The 19,565-nt window shown below is 52.5% G+C and overlaps 1 protein-coding gene across 6 annotated transcripts in view; it reads right to left on the bottom strand.

Moving 5' to 3' along the window:
• Positions 1–2,821: 2,821 nt before the first annotated feature.
• The window catches only part of EHBP1L1 (EH domain binding protein 1 like 1), a 28,098-nt gene continuing 11,354 nt past the window's right edge, over positions 2,822–19,565 (bottom strand). For 4 of the 6 annotated variants that reach the window (XM_075073208.1, XM_032798431.2, XM_075073209.1 and 1 more), the window contains 11 exons: positions 16,740–18,732; positions 15,852–16,024; positions 15,573–15,621; positions 7,299–8,300; positions 6,381–6,450; positions 4,737–4,822; positions 4,518–4,638; positions 3,989–4,088; positions 3,785–3,858; positions 3,567–3,681; positions 2,822–3,470 (listed from right to left, as the gene is read on the bottom strand). In XM_075073208.1, the coding sequence (XP_074929309.1) occupies positions 3,383–3,470; positions 3,567–3,681; positions 3,785–3,858; positions 3,989–4,088; positions 4,518–4,638; positions 4,737–4,822; positions 6,381–6,450; positions 7,299–8,300; positions 15,573–15,621; positions 15,852–16,024; positions 16,740–18,732 (3,871 nt within the window). In that variant the 3' untranslated portion in view covers positions 2,822–3,382. The remainder of the gene's footprint in view (positions 3,471–3,566; positions 3,682–3,784; positions 3,859–3,988; positions 4,089–4,517; positions 4,639–4,736; positions 4,823–6,380; positions 6,451–7,298; positions 8,301–15,572; positions 15,622–15,851; positions 16,025–16,739; positions 18,733–19,565) is intronic. The other 2 variants (XM_075073210.1, XM_075073211.1) reach the window with 1 other exon arrangement.

The following is a 19,565-nucleotide window of genomic DNA, read 5'->3' as shown; positions in this document are numbered from 1 at the left end:
CCATCTTGTAACCTGGCTCCTACTATATCTCCTGTGCTTTCTTCAGCTACTTTTACTGGGTTAATGTCACCTAATCATATTGCTTTGGCCAGGCTAGGGATCTTGTCATAAGAACGTTTTTGGTTTATTTCCTTCCTCAGTTTTGTTTTTTGCTGATACCATCAGCTGACGTTGCTTCTACTCCTAGTTTCCCTGCTTTGCATGCCTTCCCCCCTGTAAAAGGCATTCTTCAGCTTATGGGGGTGGGGTAGGGTCAGAAAATCTTCCATCTCAGCCTTTCCCTTAGCCCAGCCTTTCTAGCCCCACCCTTACTGGGTTCTGACACAAAGGGAGAAATGCCTGGGCTGCTGCAATTTGCTTGGGTCCCTGCCCTTCAGGAGTGTTTGAGGCGGGCTTAGCTGTGCCTCTGAGCATGATCTCTGTCTAAAAGCCTTTTGTGACAGCAATAGGAAGCCATCTGCCAGTGACGCTCTCTGGGGCTGATGTGGTAAGGCTGTTGTGGGCTGGTGGGTCTCTCAGATTGTTTTTGCTAAATAAGTTTTTTGATGGATTTAGTATTTTTTATTGTAGAGGCTGCAGGTGTCTTCTGGGGAGAGTGAGGGTGTATTCCTTCCCATCCCAATCTACGGTGGGGGTAGGGAGCTTTCACCTCTGTCTCTCAATATGAAGAGAGGACTGGGAGTCAGGACTCATGGGTCCTGTCCCTCATCCCTGTGTGCCTTTGAATAAACCACCTCTGTGCCTCAGTTTCCCTACCTGTAAAATGGGGACAATATGTTTGTTTCATTACTGCAGGTGGGGGAGGGGAAGGTGTACTGCTCAATGAATGCTGGTAAACTCAATTTGATATTCCAGCGTAAGTGTGTAAAATTGTTTAGGCTCAAGGCTCCTGCTCGTCTATTTCCAAGGTCAGACGGCGGAGCTGTTTGTCTCTAATGCAAGCAGGGACTGGAGGGCTGGGGTGCCCATTCTGAGCCCCAGCGCACCCCGTGCGCAGAGGCGGGAGGATCGCTGCAGCCATTCTGCCCCCCACCCCAGGGTGTTTCCCTCCCTCTATGCGCCCCCCCCCCCCCGCTGCATGAGATGCCTGAGCCCATGTGCGTCGGAAATCTCTTCCCCAGGGTGACCCCTCGAGGCTGGGCTCTGCCCTGCGGACTGGCTCCATTAACCTTGCGCCGCGGGGGGCACAGCTCCTCTGGGCACAAGGGGGGAACGAAGCCAGGCAGCTCTGAGCCCCGGGCCGAAGGGGGAAGAGGCTGGACCAAAATGGGGAGGGGTCCTCGCCGCCCCAGTGCCCGCCCTCTCCTGGGGGAGTGGATCATGCCAGCCCTGCTGGCGCCACGCGCTTATGGGCACCAGGCTCCACCCCCGAGCGTTCACTCCCCTATGGCGGACACCAGACTGGCGAAACGGCGCATGCGCCCTGAAACATCCGAGGCCCAGCGCGTGCGCTCTGAGAAACAGACCCCCGCCCATCCGTAGAGCCAGACGGGGACTCAGCTCGTATTGGGCGGGGCGGCGGCCAATCGGGGGGGGGCGGGGTATAAGCCCGGAAGCGGCCTAGGCGCGAGCGAGCAGAGGTTGGTGCTGCATCTGGAGCCAAAGACCAGGCGTGAGTAGCGCGCACCACCAGCGCCCCGCGCGGGGAGCGGAACAGCGCTTGTGAGCGGGGGCGGCGATGCAGCGCAGACTGGATTCTGGGACCGGACGCTGGAGCAGCAGCAGGGCAGCCCCCGCCCACGTCCGTCGTGGGGGCGGGGGTTACTCTGGCCTTTCCCGCGTGAGACTCACTGAGAAGGTTTCTGGGGCTCAACGAGTCCCCAAGGGGGAGGTGGTTGTTAGCCGGGGCGTTTCTGCACCCACAGTGGGGGTATCGGGCATCAAGCAGTGGGCACGCACATGAGGTTCCCAGTGGTCAGTTGCTGCTCCTGGGGAGAAAAGGTGTCAAGAACACAGTCTTGTTAGATGACTTAGTGCAGGGCCTCCAAGCAGGGCCAGCATTAGACGTACTGGGGCCCAGGGTGAAAGCCAAAGCCCCACTGCATGGGGATGAAGCAGAAGCTACATTGCTGAAGGCAAAGCCTGAACAGAGACCTTGTGGCATGAGGGGAGAGGGGGCAGGCAATTGCCCTTATAGCATGTTCTTGCTGCCTGGAAAAGAAAAAGGTTGGGGAGGGGGGCGACTATAAATTTGTCCCTAGGTTCACCTGTATGTTAACATCACTTTTCATAGGTATAAAACTACATAAATAAATTACAATGATTTGTGCATGGGCATATTTTCTTGCTATTCCAGAAGTTAAATTGTCAGAGCTACCAACTCCTCTTTAAAGCCACCAAAAAATTTTTATACACACACCCACCTCCTTGAGGCAATTGGGCTGGTCTTAGTCCCCCTCCTGCCCCTGCCCTCCAAAAAATCCATAGAGGCATCACAGCAAAGTTGACTTGGTGGCCAACAGAATGTAGTAAGAAGCGTGACTATACCAGGAGTTCTCAGAGTGGGGGTCTGGATCCCTCAGGGGGTTGCGAGGTTATTATATGGGGGGTCGTGAGCTGTCAACCTCCACCCCAAACCCTGCTTTGCCTTCAGCATTTATAATGGTGTTAAATATATAAAAAGTGTTTTTAATTCATAAGGGTGGGTCGCACTCAGACTTGCTGTGTGGAAGGCGTCACCAGTAAAAAAGTTTAAGAGCCACTGGACAATACTGTGTATAGATCAGAGGATTTGCTACATCGATATCTGTGTAGCAGGTCTCTGGAAATTTTGACTCCTTTTGAGTGCAGTTGTTATACACAACTCAGTTGCACCAGTGTATGAGTTGGCTTTCTTTCATATCTCTTTATTTCATATTTCAAACAGTTACAAATTAGTGCAAATACCCAGGGAACAAGGAATTGAAACTTGCCATTACAATACATGGCTGGATGGCACTGTCAAGGCACTTCTGTTTTCTGCCCTCCCTAAACCCACATCAACTTTTTGTACCATGATAAAACCCCAACAACTTGGCTGTGAAATGGCAGCTGACAGGATGGGGAAGGGACACCCAGCTGAACAAAGTCTCTCACACACACAAAAATAAATAGTCCCACCCTGCCCCCAGTAAACTGTTTCCCTCTGCCATTGGGGACAGCCAGGCTCCCTGTGCTACCCTTGGCATTCATTGGAGAAGGCTGGGAAACTGCATCTGTCCTAGAGGGGGGCCAGACTGGAAGGGAAACCAGCAAGATGTACAAGGGGCAACACAGTGAGGCACTGAGGTAACTGCAGCAGCAGGCAAACCTTTGAGCCCTTTAAGAGGGAGGCAGGCAGGCATCCTGGGAAGTATCCCAGCCACAGGACACTGACAAGGACTGTGGAGTGGCCATTTGCCTCTTAGCTGATGCGGCACTTATCTTTGCGGCTGTATTTGCGCCGTCGCAGTTCCAGGCCCCGCTGCAGCCTGGCATCTTCCTCCAAGGCTCTGTGAGGAGAAGGGTGGAAGGGGGAATGCAAGTTAAAACTTAGGGTACCATGCCTGACCTCAAACGCCTGACCTGAAAGTCATGCCCAGACTCACATTCTCTCCTTGATGTCCAGGTCTCGCACCAGCTCATCCCGCTGGTTCACCAGCGACACCAGTTCCTCCAATAGGAGCTGCTCCCGCCTCTGCTGGGCTTCTGTCTTGAGACAGTCTGCAGGGGTTAGAGAGACATCTCAGGTGAGAGCCCAGAGCAAGAGCCCCCTGCCCCTTCCACAGACTCCCAGCCCCTTTGCTCTCAGGGGCCCAGCCCTCACCTTCAGTAGCTAACATGGCTCTCAACTCCCGGCTCAGTAGCTCAAATCGTCTTTCCAGGTCCTGCTCTTCCATCCTGGGGGGAGGAGGAGGAGAAGATGGGGGGGGGGTGTCATTACCAAGGTTACATATTCTCTCCTCTCCCCCGCATGGTTTGGATGATCATCAAAAGCCCAGCCACCACCCTCCCCCCCAGGGTCACTCACAGCAGCTGCAGCTGGTCCTGGCGCCGGATCAGTGCATTCTTCTTATTGACCAGTGTGAACCACTCCTGGATCAGCTCCTCCTCCTGGGCCTGGTTTGTGCCTGCAATGGCGGGTGGGGACGGAGTGAGGTGTGAGTACATGGCAGGAACCAGCAAGTGCCATTTCCACCTGTGCGGCAGTGCAGCAGTGAGTGTTGATGGTGGGAGGGTGAGCATGGCCCAGTAATGGGATGGGGTCATCCTTTGGTGCATTCCCCAACTTCTCTCCGCCCCTGTTAATTGCCTGCTCCCTTCAAGCCCAGCTGGGGGTGGCAGGGCAGCGACACAGATAATAGGACATCCATATAGAGCACGTTCCCCTCCTCCCACCCCATAAGGGGCTCATCACCCAGGGGTCCTGAGCAGTTCCAGAAGCTGCCAGCAGGTGGTACTAAGAGGCCACAATGCTGGAGGGGGTGATGGCACAGGACAGCGCCTGATGATCACTAGTCCCAGCAGCCGCAGGGCTGTTGGGTGTCCTGGCACAGCACCTGACTCCATGAGGAAGCGCAGCTCCTTCTCCACCACAGCTGCCCTGGCATCAATCTGCTTCTGCTCATTCTCCAGCGCCTGCAGCTCGGCCACCACATACTGGCTGGTGTCTTGGAACCGCTGCCAGGGAGGCAGGAGGTCAGACCCAGCGCCCCCTCAAGGAGAAAGGCCCTGTGTCCCAGTCCCTTCCACCATCTCCCCCAGTTACCCATCCTTACCGGAACCTCCTCCTCTGTGGTGCTCGTTTCCTTGCTGGGATCCCGGGACGGCTCCTGGGGGGTAGAACTGGAGGAGGGGGCTGTCTCTATGGGGAGAAGACAGAGAGAGGCAATTAGATTGGGGTCACAAGAGGCAGTTAAACCCCATTCCCCAACTCCCCCCCTGGTGGTGGAGGCCCTGTTGTAATTATTGGGGTGTGAACAATAGCTGCTGAGGGGCAAAGGTGCAGCAGGGAAACAGACACAATTACTCCAAGCAGAGGGCAGCTACTGTATGGTAATTGTGTCTGGCAAATGAGTGTGAGCCCGGAAAGCAATGGGCCAACATTGGGGTGCTGGAAATCAGGCCTAAGCAGTGGCCAAAACAGAGGGGACTGGAGGCCAGCTGGTTGGATGACAGTGGCCAGGAAGGAGAAGCAAGTTTCCCCACCATGGTTGCCACCCCCGTGGACTCCTGGGACTGGAGGAGGCAGCACAACACCATGGTGCCTCCTTCATCCTACTCCTGAGGGGTGCCTGGGGCCAGAGAGAAGGACTCAGCTGATGTCACCATCTCTGCCGGCTCCAGCTGAATCCCAGCTGCTACCAGCAGAGGTTTAGGGTTGCCTCAAACAGGGGGTCGAGTCCCGACCACCCTGGCTAGTAGCCATTGATGGACTCGTTCTCCATGAACTACCTTGTTCGGTTTTTAATATGGATCTATTTTTGACCATCACAATATCCCACGGCAATGAGTTCCACAGGCTAATTATGTAAAAAAGTATTTCCTCTTGGCTGGATTAAACCTGTTGCCTATCAATTTCATCAGGTGACCCCATTTCTGTATTTAAGGAAGAGTAAATAAAACTTCTCAAGTCACTTTTCCCTCACCATGCATGATTGTCTAGACCTCTATCCTATCCTCCCTTAGTTGTCTCTTCTCCTAGCTGAACTGCCCTTATCTTTGTAGCCTCTCCTCATATGGAAGCTGTTCTGTCCCTTTGATCATCTTTCCAGCCCTCCAGTGGCACTCAATCGTTTTTGACACCAGAACCCGACACACTATTCAAGGTGTGGATGTACCATGGATTTGTATAGTGGCATTATGATATTTTCTATCCCTTTCCTAATGATTCCAAACAGCCCGTTAGCCTTTTCGGCCGTTGCTGTGTACTGAGCTAAAGTTTTCAGGGAACTCTTGACAGTGACTGCAAGATCTCTTTCTTGTGGGTAACGGCTGATTTAGACCCCCACCGTTAGACATGCGTACTTGGGGTTATTTTTGCTTGTGCATTACCTTGCACTTATCAATGCTGAATTTCATCTGCCATTTTGTCACCAACTCACCCCATTTTGTGGGACCCTGCCCCGGTAACTCCTATCCCTTCCTTTTCTGTCTTTTCAATACAAGGTTAAAGGGATTTTTAATGGAGTATTTGCCCTGGAAATAAGCAGGCTGAGGTCTCCGAATTCCACACCCTGAGCCTGGGTTAGCACTTTAGTGTTGTGCAGTGACAGGGATCTGCTAACACCTTGGACACTCTGGGCCTGCAGTGTGTCAAAATTAACACAACCATGCTGCTCCCCCTTAAGGATCCATCTCCCCGCCCACCCAAAACCTGTTGCTGCTAAATAAGGCAGACTCTACAGAAAACCCAGGCTCACCTGGGGGCTGCTGAGTCCTGGCGGAAGCAGGGGGTCCCGCCTTGGGGGTCATCATGCCTTCACGGTCATCCTGGTGGAGAAAAGGGATAGGGGACATTACAATAATAAACCAGCTCCCATGAGACCCTACCATAACAAACGAGTCTGTGCAGCCGCAAGAGATTCTACAATAACAAATTGCACAGCACAACCCCAGTGTCCCCAAGAGACCCTACAATAACAAACTAGTATGCACAGCCTAGTATTTACGAGACACCCTACAAAAACAAACCAATGCTCCCAGGAGAACCTATAATAACAAACTTGTGCATGCAGCCCCAAGAGACCCTATAATCATAAATTGCTAGGGTTGTACGTGCTAATTGGTTACTGTAAGGACTCATGGGGCTGCATGTGCCAGGTTGCTATTAGAGTATCCCAGGAGGGAGGGTCTTTCATAAATACTAGGACTATGTATGCCAAGGGTCAGCAACCTTTCAGAAGTGCTCTGCCGAGTCTTCATTTATTCACTCAGAGTTAAGATTTCGCGTGCCAGTAATACATTTTAACGTTTTTAGAAGGTCTTTCTATAAGTCTATAATATATAACTAAACTATTGTATGTAAAGTAAATAAGGTTTTAAAAATGTTTAAGAAGCTTCATTTAAAATTAATTTAAAATACAGAGCCCCCCCCAGAACGGTGGCAAGGACCCGGGCAGTGTGAGTGCACTGAAAATCAGCTTGCGTGCCGCCTTTGGCACGCATGCCATAGACTGCCTACCCCTGATGTATGCTGTTTATGAGCTACTCTATAATAACAAACCAGTGCTCCTGGGAGACTCTACCATAACAAACGAGTGCATGCAGACCCTACAACAACAAAGGAGTGCCCTGGAGAAACTCTGCAATAACCGAATCCCTTCCCGTTCCCCACTCACCGTTCCTAGCCAATCAGACCTCCTCCGTGATGTCTCCCCTGGGGGGCCGCCCGCCTCCCCCTCATCCATCGACAGTGACTCGCTCTTGAGCCGCGAGCGCCGCTTCTTGAGCAGGTCTGCATCACGCACGTGGGAGAAGCCCGACTTGCTGCCATGGGAGCGTGGTGGGGCCACAGGGCCCTGGCTGCCCGTGGACAGCGAGCGCTGCAGGGATCGCTCGGCCTGGTCTGGCGCCTCCCCGTTCCGTACAGACTGACGCTTCAGCCGTGGAGGGGGCACCAGCTTCTCATCACCATTGGCCGGCACCTTCCCAGCATCCTCTGGGGGAAGAGCCTCTGCCTCTGGTTTCTTGGCTGATTGGGACATTGCACCATTGACCAATGCTTTCCCAGCATCCTTTGCGGCTTTGCTCCCTCCATCCTTTGGGGTGGGTGGCTCTGCCTCTGGACTTATAGTTGGCTTGGTTGTCACATCATTGATTGGCACCTTCCCAGCATCCTTTGTGACTGAGGGCTCCACCTCTGATTGCACAGCTGTTTGGGATATGGTGCCATTTACAGTCACTTTCCCAGCATCCTTTACATCACCTGTCTTGGCATCAGTCCCAGCATCTTTTGGGGCAGTGAGTTCTGCTTCCAGTTTCTTGGCCAATTCAGTTCCTCCTGTCACAGTTTTATTGGCTGCTGCCTTCCCATCGTCCTTTGCAGCATGGGCAGTGCTCCCAGGCTCCTCGGGCCCCCTGGCGGCACTTTGGAAACGCTCAGCATAGAAGCGGGCAGGGTCAATGGAGAAGGCGGGGTCCGAGTCGAACTTGCCAACCTTGTAGGTGCTCTGGCTGCTGTTGTTGGCGATCTGCACCACGTTCAGCTCCTGGCCCGTGAAGAAGGCCCGGATCTGGCACAGGTAGGTCATGACGATGAGTTTGTCGGGCACCGTCAGGAACACCATGTCGGCCAGCTCCAGCACCCGCGAGATGCCCAGGGAGGCAAAGCCGTCATAGGCCTGGGGGGAGGGGACAAACCGGGGTATGTGACTAACCCCAATATCCAGCCCCCTCACTGAGTTAGGGATAGGACCCAGGAGTCCTGACGCCCCATGGTCATCCCTCCAGCCCCTATGTGCTCTGATCACCAGGCCACATATACCACAGCCTATACTCCCATCATGTCCCCCCTCAAGTGCCTCTTTTCTAAAGTAAACATACACAACTCCTTCAGCCTTCACTCGTATGGCTTGCATTCCATCCCATGGCGGGGAGTTCCTAACCCCGGGGGAGGGAGTCTCCCCAACCCAGAACAGCTCCTCCGTCCTCTTCAGGGGAGTGGACTCCTGTTCATAGGAAGAGCCAGATTTGATTATTAGAAATATAGATGGCTCGCTCTGTGATGACCAGGAGAACCACATTTGGCTGAATTCAAATCAGCGGGGCCGGATGCTGTTCACCCCAGGGTACAGAAGAAATTAGCTGAAGAAATCTCGGCGCCACTGGCAATAATATTTGCAGAGCTCATGGATGACAGAAGAGATCCTGGAAGGCAGGAGAAGGGCAAACGTAGAAAAGGGAAAATGAAGGAGCTGGGGAACTACAGACCATTCATTGATACCTGAGAGCTACTAGAGCAATGTATAAAACATTCAATTTGCGAGTACCTGGACGATGAAGGGGTGATCACTAGCAACCAGCAAGGATTTACCAATCATGCCAAACCAGCTTCATTTCCTTCTTTGACAGGGTAACTGATTTGGTGGACATGGGGGATGCGGTAGACATAATATACCTGGACTTCAACAAGGCTTTTGACACAGTCCCACAGGACATTCTGATAGATAAGCTGGTGAAATGTGGTCTCGGCAGAACTACCATTAAGTGGATACATAATTGGGTAAACAACTGCTAACAAAGAGTAACTATGAATGGAATGATGTCGGACTAGAGAGTGGTCTCAAGTGGGGTTCCACAGTTGCTCTTCTGGGCCCGGTATAGTTTGACCATCTTTATTAATGACCAGGGATGTAGGAATAGAGAGCATACAGATCAGAGTTCCAGATGACAAAAGGGGGTGGGGGGATTGCCAATACTTTGGAGGATAGAGTTAAGGTTCAGAGGGATCTCAATAAATTGGACAACCGGGGTATAGAGAACAAAATGAAATTCAATAAAGACAAATGAAAGATGCTTCATTTAGGGAAGAAAAACCAAATGCACAAATACAGAATGGGAGATAACTGGCTTGGAAAAGCACTGCTGAGAAGGATCTGGAAGTTGTGGTGGATCACAACCTCAATGCAAGTCAGCAATGCGATGCTGCTGCAAAAAAAGCAAATGCAATTTTAGGTTGCATTAACAGAGGCATAGCATGCAAGTCATAAGAGGTGATAGTACCTCTCTACTCAGCACTGGTTAGGCCTCAGCTGGAGTACTGTGTCCCGTTTTGGTCACCAATGTATAGAAAGGATGTGGAGAAAGGATCCAGAGGTGAGCAACAAAGATAATCAAAGGGATGGAATGCAAGCCATGCAAGTGAAGGCTGAAGGAACTGGATATGTTTCGTTTAGAAAAGAGGAGACTGAAGTAGGATATGATGGCAGTCTTCAAATACTTGAAAGGCTGCCATAAAAAGATGGAGACAAGTTGTTCTCTCTTCCTATAGAGGGCAGGACAAGAGGCAAAGGGTTCAAACTACAGCATAGCAGATTTCAATTAAACCTCAGGAAAAATTTCCTAACTGTAAGAACAGTAGGACAATGGAACAGATGCCTCAGTAGCGTGTGGAAACTCCTTCACTGGAGGTTTTCAAAAGGAGGCTGGATAGCCGTCTGTTGTGGATGGTTTAGACACGAGTCCTGCATCTTGGCAAGGGGTTAGACTAGATGACCCTGGCAGTTCCCTAATATTCTCTGGTGAATTGGCTGCTAGGTGTGAAGGTTGCGGACCTCCTGAGACATCCAGACAGACTCATGCAGTGCTGGGGAGGAGCCGGTGGTCGTGGTACATGTAGGTACCAATGACATAGGGAAGGATAGGAGAGAAGTCTGGAAGGCCTAATTTAGGCGTCTAGATAAGAGATTAAAGTCCAGGACCTCCAAGGTAGCATTCTCTGAAATGCTTCCAGTACCACACACAGGCCAGTTAGACAGGCAGAACTGCAGGGTCTCAATGCATGGATGAAACAATGGTGTAGGGAGGAGGGGTTTAGGTTTATATGGAACTGGGGAACCTTTTGGGAAAGGAGGAGCCTATACAGGAAGGATGGGCTCCACCTACACCAAAATGGAACCAGGCTGCAGGCATGTAAAATTAAAAAGGTGGAAGAGGAGTTTTTAAACTAAGGGCTGGGGGAAAGCCGACCAGTGTGGAGGATCACAGGGTTCGGACAGACACATCCCTTAGGGCAGGATCTATTAATGGAGATTCTCTATGTCCTAGTAAGGAGGAGAGACTAGAAGTTGATAAAGGCAGGAACTGAAGAGAGTCAGTCAAAGGAAAGAGGGTCCCATTCGGTTACATCACATGAAGGCAGACAACTGAATATTGACAAATTGTGTAAGTGCTTGTACACCAATGCTAGAAGTCTAAACATTAAGATGAGTGAACTGGAGTGCCTGGAACTAAATGAGGATACTGATACAACAGGAATCACAGAAACTTGGTGGAATGACGATAATCAATGGGACACGGTAATACCAGAGTACAAAATATATAGGAACGACAGAGTAGGTCGTGCTGGTGTGGGAGTAGCACTATATGTGAAAGAAAGCATAGAATCAAATATAGGGAAAATCTTAAATGCACCAAACAGTCTATCCATAGAGATTCTGTGGCAAATTCCATGCTTGAATAATAAGAGGATAGCACTCGGAATATACTGACCACCTCCCCAGGAAGGTGATGGTGACTGTGAAATGCTCAGGGAGATTAGAGAGGCTACAAAAACAGAAACCCCAATAATAATGGGGGATTTCAACTATCCCCATATTGACTGGGAACATGTCACCTCAGGACAGGATGCAGAGATAAAATTTCTAGAGACCATTAATGACTGCTTCTTGGAGCAGCTAGTCCTGGAACCCACATGGGGAGAGGCAATTCCTTGATTTAGTCCTAAGTGGTGCACACGATCTAGTCCAAGAGGTGAATATAGCTGGACCACTTGGTAATAGTGACTATAATATATTTAAATTTAACATCCTTGGAGGGGAGGTGGAATACAAAAGAAACCCACCAAAAGTAGCATTTAATTTCAAAAGGGGACTGATACAAAAATTTGGCTAGTTAAATGGAAATGAAAAGGAACAGTCACAAGAGTGAAATGCCTCCAAGCTGCATGGAGATTTTTTCAAAACACCATAATAGGGGCTCAAACAAAATGTATATCCCAAATTAAAAAAAAACAAAACAAAAAACAACAACAAGAGGACCAAAAAATGCCACCATAGCTAAACAACAGAGTAAAAGAGGTGGTTAGAGACAAAATACGTCTTTTAAAAAATGGAAGTCAAATCCTACTGAGGAAAATAGAAAGGAACCAATAACTTTTTTTTAAGTACATCAGAAGCAGGAAGCCTGGCAAACAATCAGTGGGGCCATTGGACAATTGAGTGCTAAAGGGGCATGCGAGGCAGACAAGGCCAATGCAGAGAAGCTAAATGAATGCTTTCTATCAGTCTTCACAGCAGAGGATGTGAGGAACATGGGCTAGCCCCCTACACCCCCAGCATTCTAGGCAGGCGGCACACAGTCCCCCTCACCCCTCTGAGCGTGCAGCGGGTGGCATCCCCCCACCCCCGAATGCTGGGAAGTGTGCAACCCCCCCTCAGCTCTCAAGCTCTAGGTGGGGAGGCCAGTGGAACATCCCCCCTCCCCAGCCACGGGCAGCACACGGCCCTCCCCAGCCCCCAAACGCCGAGTGGCTGATGAATGGTCCCCCAGCCCCCGAGCACTGAGTGGGGGGCGCACAGGCCCCAGCACCTGCAGCCACCCTGAGCACAAGGCGCGCAACCCCAGTGCTGGCATGCACCCCTCTCCTCCAGCGCAGCCCCAGCCACCCCAAGTCCTGGCCACAGGCTGGCTGCAGCCACCCTAGTTCCAAACCCAGCATGCTTCCCTGAAGATGAGCAGCCTGCCTGGGCTGGGGCCAAGGGAAACAGGCAAACAGGAGGGGGCCTTCCGGGTGGAGCATGGGCAGGGTCACACTGGGCTGTTTGGGGAGGAACATACATGCTGCCCATGGTGAGGAAGATCATCACAGCTGAGCCATTCTTTTTAGGTGACAAATCTGAGGAACTGTCCCAGATTGAAGTGTCAATAGAGGAGGTTTATGGAACAAACTGATAAATTAAACAGTAATAAGTCTGAAGGAATTCTAATATGAAATTGCAGAACTACTAACTGTGGTATGTAACCCATCACTTAAATCAACCTCTGTACCAGATGACTGGAGGATAGCTAATGTAACACTGATTTTTAAAAAAGGTTTCAGAGGTAATCCCAGCAATTACAGGCCAGTAAGCCTAACATCAGTACCAGGCAAATTGTTTGAAACTATAGTAAAGAAAAGAATTATCAGACACATAGACGAACATATGATGCAGAAGAGTCAACACGACTTTTGTAAAGGGAAATCATGCCTCACCAATCTACTAGAATTCTTTGAGGCGGGTCAGCAAATGTTGTCAAGGGTGATCCAGTGGATATAGTGTACTTGGACTTTCAAAAAGCTTTTGGCAAGGTCCCTCACCAAAGGCTCTTAAACAAAATAAACTGCCACGGGATAAGAGGGAAGGTCCTCTCATGGCTTGGTAACTGGTTAAAAACAAAAGGTATGAATAGATGGTCAGTTTTCACAGTGGAGAGAGGTAAACAGTGGGTGTGACATTTTATACCTTGGGGGAGCATCCTGGAATCCCCATATTTCTCAGTTTTACATAATCATGATCTTACATATAAAGCATGCCTTGTAGGGTCTCAGGGGAAAGGTTATGATCTGCTGAAAGTCATTTCTCTATCCATATATGTGTATAATTAATGTATATGAAGTCATGAAAATTGTGTTGTATGGTTGTCACTAAAACATGCTGTAAGTTGGGGACTCATTCAGATATTAGCTCCCAAGAGGCAACAGCAAGGAAAGTAACCAACACCAGGGTGGCATGACAAACAACCCATCAACAACCATTGTCCAGCAAGGGAGCTACAATTTAATGACTCTCCTGCATGAGGCCACACCAGGGAATTGCTCAGCCTTGCCTGGAGACTCTGCAATGACCCCAGACATGCCTGGACTTGTGTTTTCCAAGCACATGGACTGAGGGTATAAAACCGAACACAGGAGGCCCATGCTGGGCCTTTCTCCTTCACCCACCTACACTGCAATCAATAAGGACACTGAAGACTCCAACTGAGGGGACTGGCCCAGATTTCAAGTGTGAAATCTGTGTACTATGAACTCCAATATCCAGTGGGGTGAAAAAAACTGCTTAATCTAGATGTTGCTCAGTCTAATAGGGTTGAGAGTTTAGACTGCATGCTTATATTTTATTTCTTTTGGTAACTAACTCTGACTTTTTGCCTATTACTTAATATCACTTAAAATCTATCTTTTGTAATCAATAAATTTGTTTTACTGTTTCTCTTTAGCAGTGACTTTGTATGAAGAGTTTGGTAAATCTGCTCAGGTTTGCAAAGGTGGTGTGTATCCGCTTTCCATTGATGAAGTGGTGAACCAGTTCATAAATCTGCATTGCTCATCTTGAGCAGTGCAAGATGGTATATTCCTGGGGTACAATGCTGGGAGCTGGGGTAGGGTGACCAGACAGCAAGAGTGAAAAATCAGGACAGGGGTGGGGGTAATAGGAGCCTATATAAGAAAAAGCCCCAAATATCGGGACTATCCGTATTAAATCAGGACATCTGGTCATCCTAAGCTGGGGGGATTTGGCTGGTGCCTTTCTCTGTGTGATTCATGAGTGGCTCTGGGAGCATTCATGCAATCTAGCTGGGTGTGGGGCTCCACATGCGATTGTGCTGAGTGATAACAGTGCTTGGAGGGGTTTTCTGCTGGTCACTAGCAAGGCATTGTGAGAGACAGCCCAGGTTGGAGAGAGTTCAGGGGGCACAGCAGTCCCACAGTCCCAGCCTGCACCCCTGGGATCCCATCACAGTAGGGTCCCCCAAGGATCTATTCAACATAGTCATAAATAATCTGGAAAAGGGGCTAAGCAGTGAGAGTGGCAAAGTTTGTAGACAATACAAAATTACTCAAGATAGTTAAGCCTAAAGCAGACTGCGAAGAGCTACTAAGGGATCTCACAAAACTGGGTGTCTGGGCAACAAAATGGCAGATGAAATTCAATGTTGATAAACACAAAATAACACACACTGGAAAACATAATCCCCACTCTGCATACAAAATGATGGTAAGCTGTTACCATTTAAGAGAGAGATCTTGGAGTCATTGTGGAGAGTTCTCTGAAAACATCTCTGATATCTGCAGCAGTCAAAAAAGCTAACGAATGTTGGGAATCATTACGAAAAGGATAAATAATGAGAGAAAATAGCACGATGCCTCTGTATAATTCCATAGTATGCCCACACCTTGAATACTGCATGCAGTTCTCTTCACCCCATCTCAAAACAAAAAAAATAGAAATGGAAGAGGTAAAAAGAAAGGCAACAAAAATGATGGGGGTGCTTCCGTATGAGCAGAGATTAAAAAGATTGGGACTGTTCAGCTTTGAAAAGAGATGGCTCTGCGGGATGTGATAGAGGACTACAAAATCATGACTGGTGTGGACAAAGTGAAAAAGGAAGTGTTATTTACCCCTTCGCATAACGGCTGGGAGGGGGTTGGGTCGCCCAATTCAATCAATAGACTGCACGTTTAAAAGAAACACAAGAAAGAACTTCTTCATGCAACACACAGTCATCCTGTGAAACACATTGCCAGGGGGTGCTGTGAAAGCCAAAAGTATAACTGGACTCAAAAAGAATTTGATAAGCTGATGGAGGATAGGTCCCTCAATAGCTATTAGCCAAGATGGTCAGGGAGGCTACCCCATGCTCCGGGTGTTCCTAAGCCTCTGACAGCCAGAAGCTGGGACTGAACACAGGAGGGACTACTTGGTAAATTGCCCTGTTCTGTTCATTCCCTCTGAAGCATCTGGCACCAGTCACTGTCGGAAGACAGGCTACGGGGCTAGATGGACCATGAGGCTGAGTCAGTATCATGTTCTTACAGTTTCCTTCCCCAGCATCTGCCAGGGTCCCCAACTTACCAGCTTGTTATTCTCTTTGATAGCGAGAGGGTCCAGGGTCTCATAATTGCTGGAGAGGGGGCAGACAGACATGACAAAGATAGATCCTGTTTAGTGAATGGGGTCTCTTGAGTCCCCACCCCACTCCCACTTGCCTCTCAGAGACACGCCCCCCCCTCCATACCAAGACATGGCCTCCCCCACAACACACACGTCTCCTGGTGCCCCTCAATCCTGACCTGCAACCCCCTGCTATCCCAGCCCCGGCTCCCAGCACTGCCCCTCAGCTGCAGGACTCACATTTTCTCTGGGTGGAAGTGGTGCAGGATGGCGCAGAACGCCAGCCCATTGCGCCAGGAGGTGGTGAAGTTAGTGACCCGGACACCCCGGTAGCCGGCCGTGACGTTCTGGCACCATTCCAGCAGTGACTGGCTGCAGCTGACCAGACCTGGGCTGGTTGCTGGAGGCTCCTCCTAGGAGATAAATAGGGGATGGGGTGGGATATGGGTCAGGGATGCACTGGATCACCCCATGCCAGGCAAAGCACGCCCACACCAGCACTGGCCAGCCATACTGCCCTCCTGGCTCCCCCATTCTCCTGCCTGCATAACCCCAACACCACCACCTGTCACCAGGACCTCCCACATGATTAGGGATCCCCCACACCGACAGGCACCAAGCCACCCCCTTACCCCATGGCAGCCAGGAGTGAAGGGCTGGGGCTATATGGGACAAAGACCCAGGCAAGTCCCGGCTGCTGCACCCTCCCCTTCCCCCTGCTAGGCAAGGGTGTTCTCTTGGCGGGGCTTGGCTCAGGGCTCACTGGCAGCTGGGATCCAGCCACCCCCATGCAGCACAGTGAGCAAGCTGGATGCAGGCAGGGGTCTGTGGGTCACAGAGTGAGGTGGAGGGGGTTAGTCAGGGGTCTGTGGGCCCTGAAGATCCATCTCCAGGTGTTATCCTCAGCCCCAATTAAAGGGGAGGAGGCAGTTAGCCCACAATGAGTTTTATCTCCTTCACACATCCCAATTAAAAGCTTTATACTTGTAGCAATGCTGTGGGTCTGTCTGTCCTTCCACAGCCCCCCCCCTCCAAACACACAGCCCCTAGGATTAGTTGGAAGCAAGGGCGGGCAGGCAGCCATGGCAGCTGGCAGGGCTGGGGGGCACAAGCATTCGCTGTCCCTACCTGGGCCGCCTCCTGCCCTATGCTATCCTGGGCAGCGCCGCAGGGCGGGGGAGATGGCTCCCGCCCGGACGCCTGGGTCCCCTCGTTGGATGATGGGCTGGCACTCCTCTCCCGGGAAGGGTGGGTGGGCGGGAGGCTCAAAGTGAAGAGGCACTGTGAGATGTAAGGCTCAGCGAAGGGGGACGGGGGGCCCAGGATGGGCGCATCCTGGGGAGGCATCAGTGCAAGGGCTGCAGCCTGTCTGCTGGTCCTTCCTGGGCCGATGTAGGTGGTCAGCCGGTCTGTGCAGAGCCCTGACTGCTTCTCCAGAGGGCGCCCTGCCCCACTGGCATCCTCCTTGCTGGGCAGGGAGCCCACAGCCCCACCACACTCTCTGGAACCTGCTGCCTCCTTCGGCCCAGCCCTCTCCAGCAGGGGCTCACATGTGCTGGGGGTGGCACCCCCGGGCACTGTACTGTCGGCTCCCGGGCTCTCCATGGTGCCCTCCAGCTGGGCAGAAGCCTCCAGAGATGGGGCGTCCACTACTACTGACTGCACCTCACCTCTGCACGGCCTGCCAGCTGCCTCTCCCCCTGCCTCCTCCAGCCTGCCCCTCTCCAGCTGCGCTGGGGCCTCCACAGGCAGGGTGTCTGTTACTGAGTGTACCGCACCGCCACCTGGCTTGCCAGCCGCCTCTCCCCCTGCCCCTTCCAGCCTGTCCCACCCTGGCTCGGCCAGGATTACCCTCCACAGTCCGTCTCCTGCTCCTGCCTTCATCACACTACTGGCCACCTCCCCAGTCCCCTGTCCCACCACGTCCTCCGACCGACACCTCCATGGCTTGGGAGGTGCCATCAGAGACGGTGCATCACCTGCCCCCCCCTGCACAGCAGCCCCCGCAGCGTCCTTCCAAGCTGCCCTTTCTGCTCCTGGCCTCTCTGGCTGGGATGCTGCTCTAGGTCTCTCTCCTGCTGCCCTGCGCTGCTCCAGCTTGGGAGGCGTCGCTGCAGGAGCCAGGTCTGGTGCTGGGCTTGGCCAGAATCCTCGCCCAGAATCCTCCTGTGCCACCAGCTCTGTTCTGTGCCCCTCCAGCGACGGCACAACTTCTGCTACGCTCTGAGCAGTGCCCCCACACGCCTTCCTGTTTGCCCTGCAGTTCTCCTGTTCCACTGGCTCCTCCGGCCTGCCCTTCTCCAACTGGCCTGGGATCGCCTTCATCACCACTCTGGATGCCCCCCTGGCACCCTCTCCAACCACATTTTCTGACCGATACCTCCATGGCTTGGGGGGGCCCACCAGAGAGGCTGCATCTCCTCCCCCCACACACCCAGCAGCTCCCCCAGCATCCTTCCCAGCTGCCGCATCTGCTGTCAGCCTCTCCAGATGGGACGCCCCCCTGAGACCCTCTTCTGTCGCCCTGCCTCGTTCCTCTTTGAGGGGCACCACCACGGGAGCAACAGCACCCCCGATGCTTGGCCAACCATTAGCATCTGCTGCTGCTTTCTCTCCCTGCCTGCCCCACGGCACCGGGGGCAGCCCCACCACAGACGACACGGCCAGCAGCGCAGCAGCCGAGGGCACACCCGCCCCAAAGCCACTCCTGGCCAGGCCGATGCCCTCCCCAGCAACAACAGCAGGTTCTGGTGCATCCTCATGGAGGTACATCACTACAGAGACGCTTGGAGACGCTGAACGGGCCCGCCTGTCCCTCCGGGGCCGGGGCAGCGGCTTTGGCCGGACTGGCAGTTCTGCTGACCTAGGCCGGGCTAGACGGACCCTGGCAGGCACCACTGGCACAGGCAGAGAGGCTGCAGGTCGAGGGCCCTGCTCTGACTTCGCTGCTCCCAATTTGAGCTGGGAGGGAGGCAGTTTGGCACCTTCCCATCGGCGTCTCTGGATAGAGGGTACCTCGGGGGGTGAAGCTGTGGGCGCAGTGGGTTCTGGCAGGAGGGGTTTCTTACGCCGTGGGGCAGGGACAGGGCTCTCCGCCCGGGGCATCCAGATGTCACTGGGCCTGGAGGGAGGGACAAAGGGGACAGAAGGGGAGTTGGTCTCATCGTGAGGGCAGAGCTGCCTCCTGGGGGGATTTCTCATCCTCCAAACTTGACAATGAGCCCAAACTTCTCAGCATGGGGACTGAAAGGCCCAGGAACAGACACCAGGCATCCTGGCTCCCTGAACCCTTCTGCTCTAACCACCCCCCACCCCAGATCCAGGGATGGAACCCAGGAGTCCTGGCGTCCAGCGCCCCCACCCCCAACCAACTAGACCCCACTCTCTCTACACTCCACTTGGAATATTGAAAATGTCCGCTAAACACAGGAGTTCCTCAGCACAGATGAGCAGCTTTGGGATATTCCGAGCCAGGCTACCCCACCATGGGGCAGATCACAGCCAGCGCCCCTAGACGGGACATGCCTTATCTCACACCCCTCTGAGCCTGCCAGTCCCCCATCCTGGTGCTGGATCACAGCCAGCGCCCCCTAGAGGGACAGGCCCCATGTTCCATTCCTTGCCTCACCACCCAAACTTCCTCCTTTGTTAATCTGCTCGGCTCAGTAGGGACAGCAGTTTCCTGCAGTGCCAGCTGCGTCCCTTCCCCCACCCCTGTAGAAGGGGCAGAGCTGGCAGCCCAGCCTGCAGCTCCCTTCCTGGGCAGGGGAAATGCGGCTTCCTCCTTGGGTGGGAACATGCTCTCTTCCCTGAGCAGGGGAGGGGAGGGGACTGGCAAACCTCCTGAAGGCAGAAGCAAAACCAGCACTGGGTGGCTGGGTTTATCCATAAGCAGCTGGGCACTAACCTTTTCCCACCACAACGCCATCACCCACACCGCCCATGCCTGCTACT

This window comes from Chelonoidis abingdonii, chromosome 17 (assembly GCF_003597395.2).
Source record: "Chelonoidis abingdonii isolate Lonesome George chromosome 17, CheloAbing_2.0, whole genome shotgun sequence".
Lineage (NCBI taxonomy): Eukaryota > Metazoa > Chordata > Testudines > Testudinidae > Chelonoidis > Chelonoidis abingdonii.
Note: the sequence above shows the minus strand (reverse complement) of the source record. Positions and strands in the feature narration are given on the sequence as shown.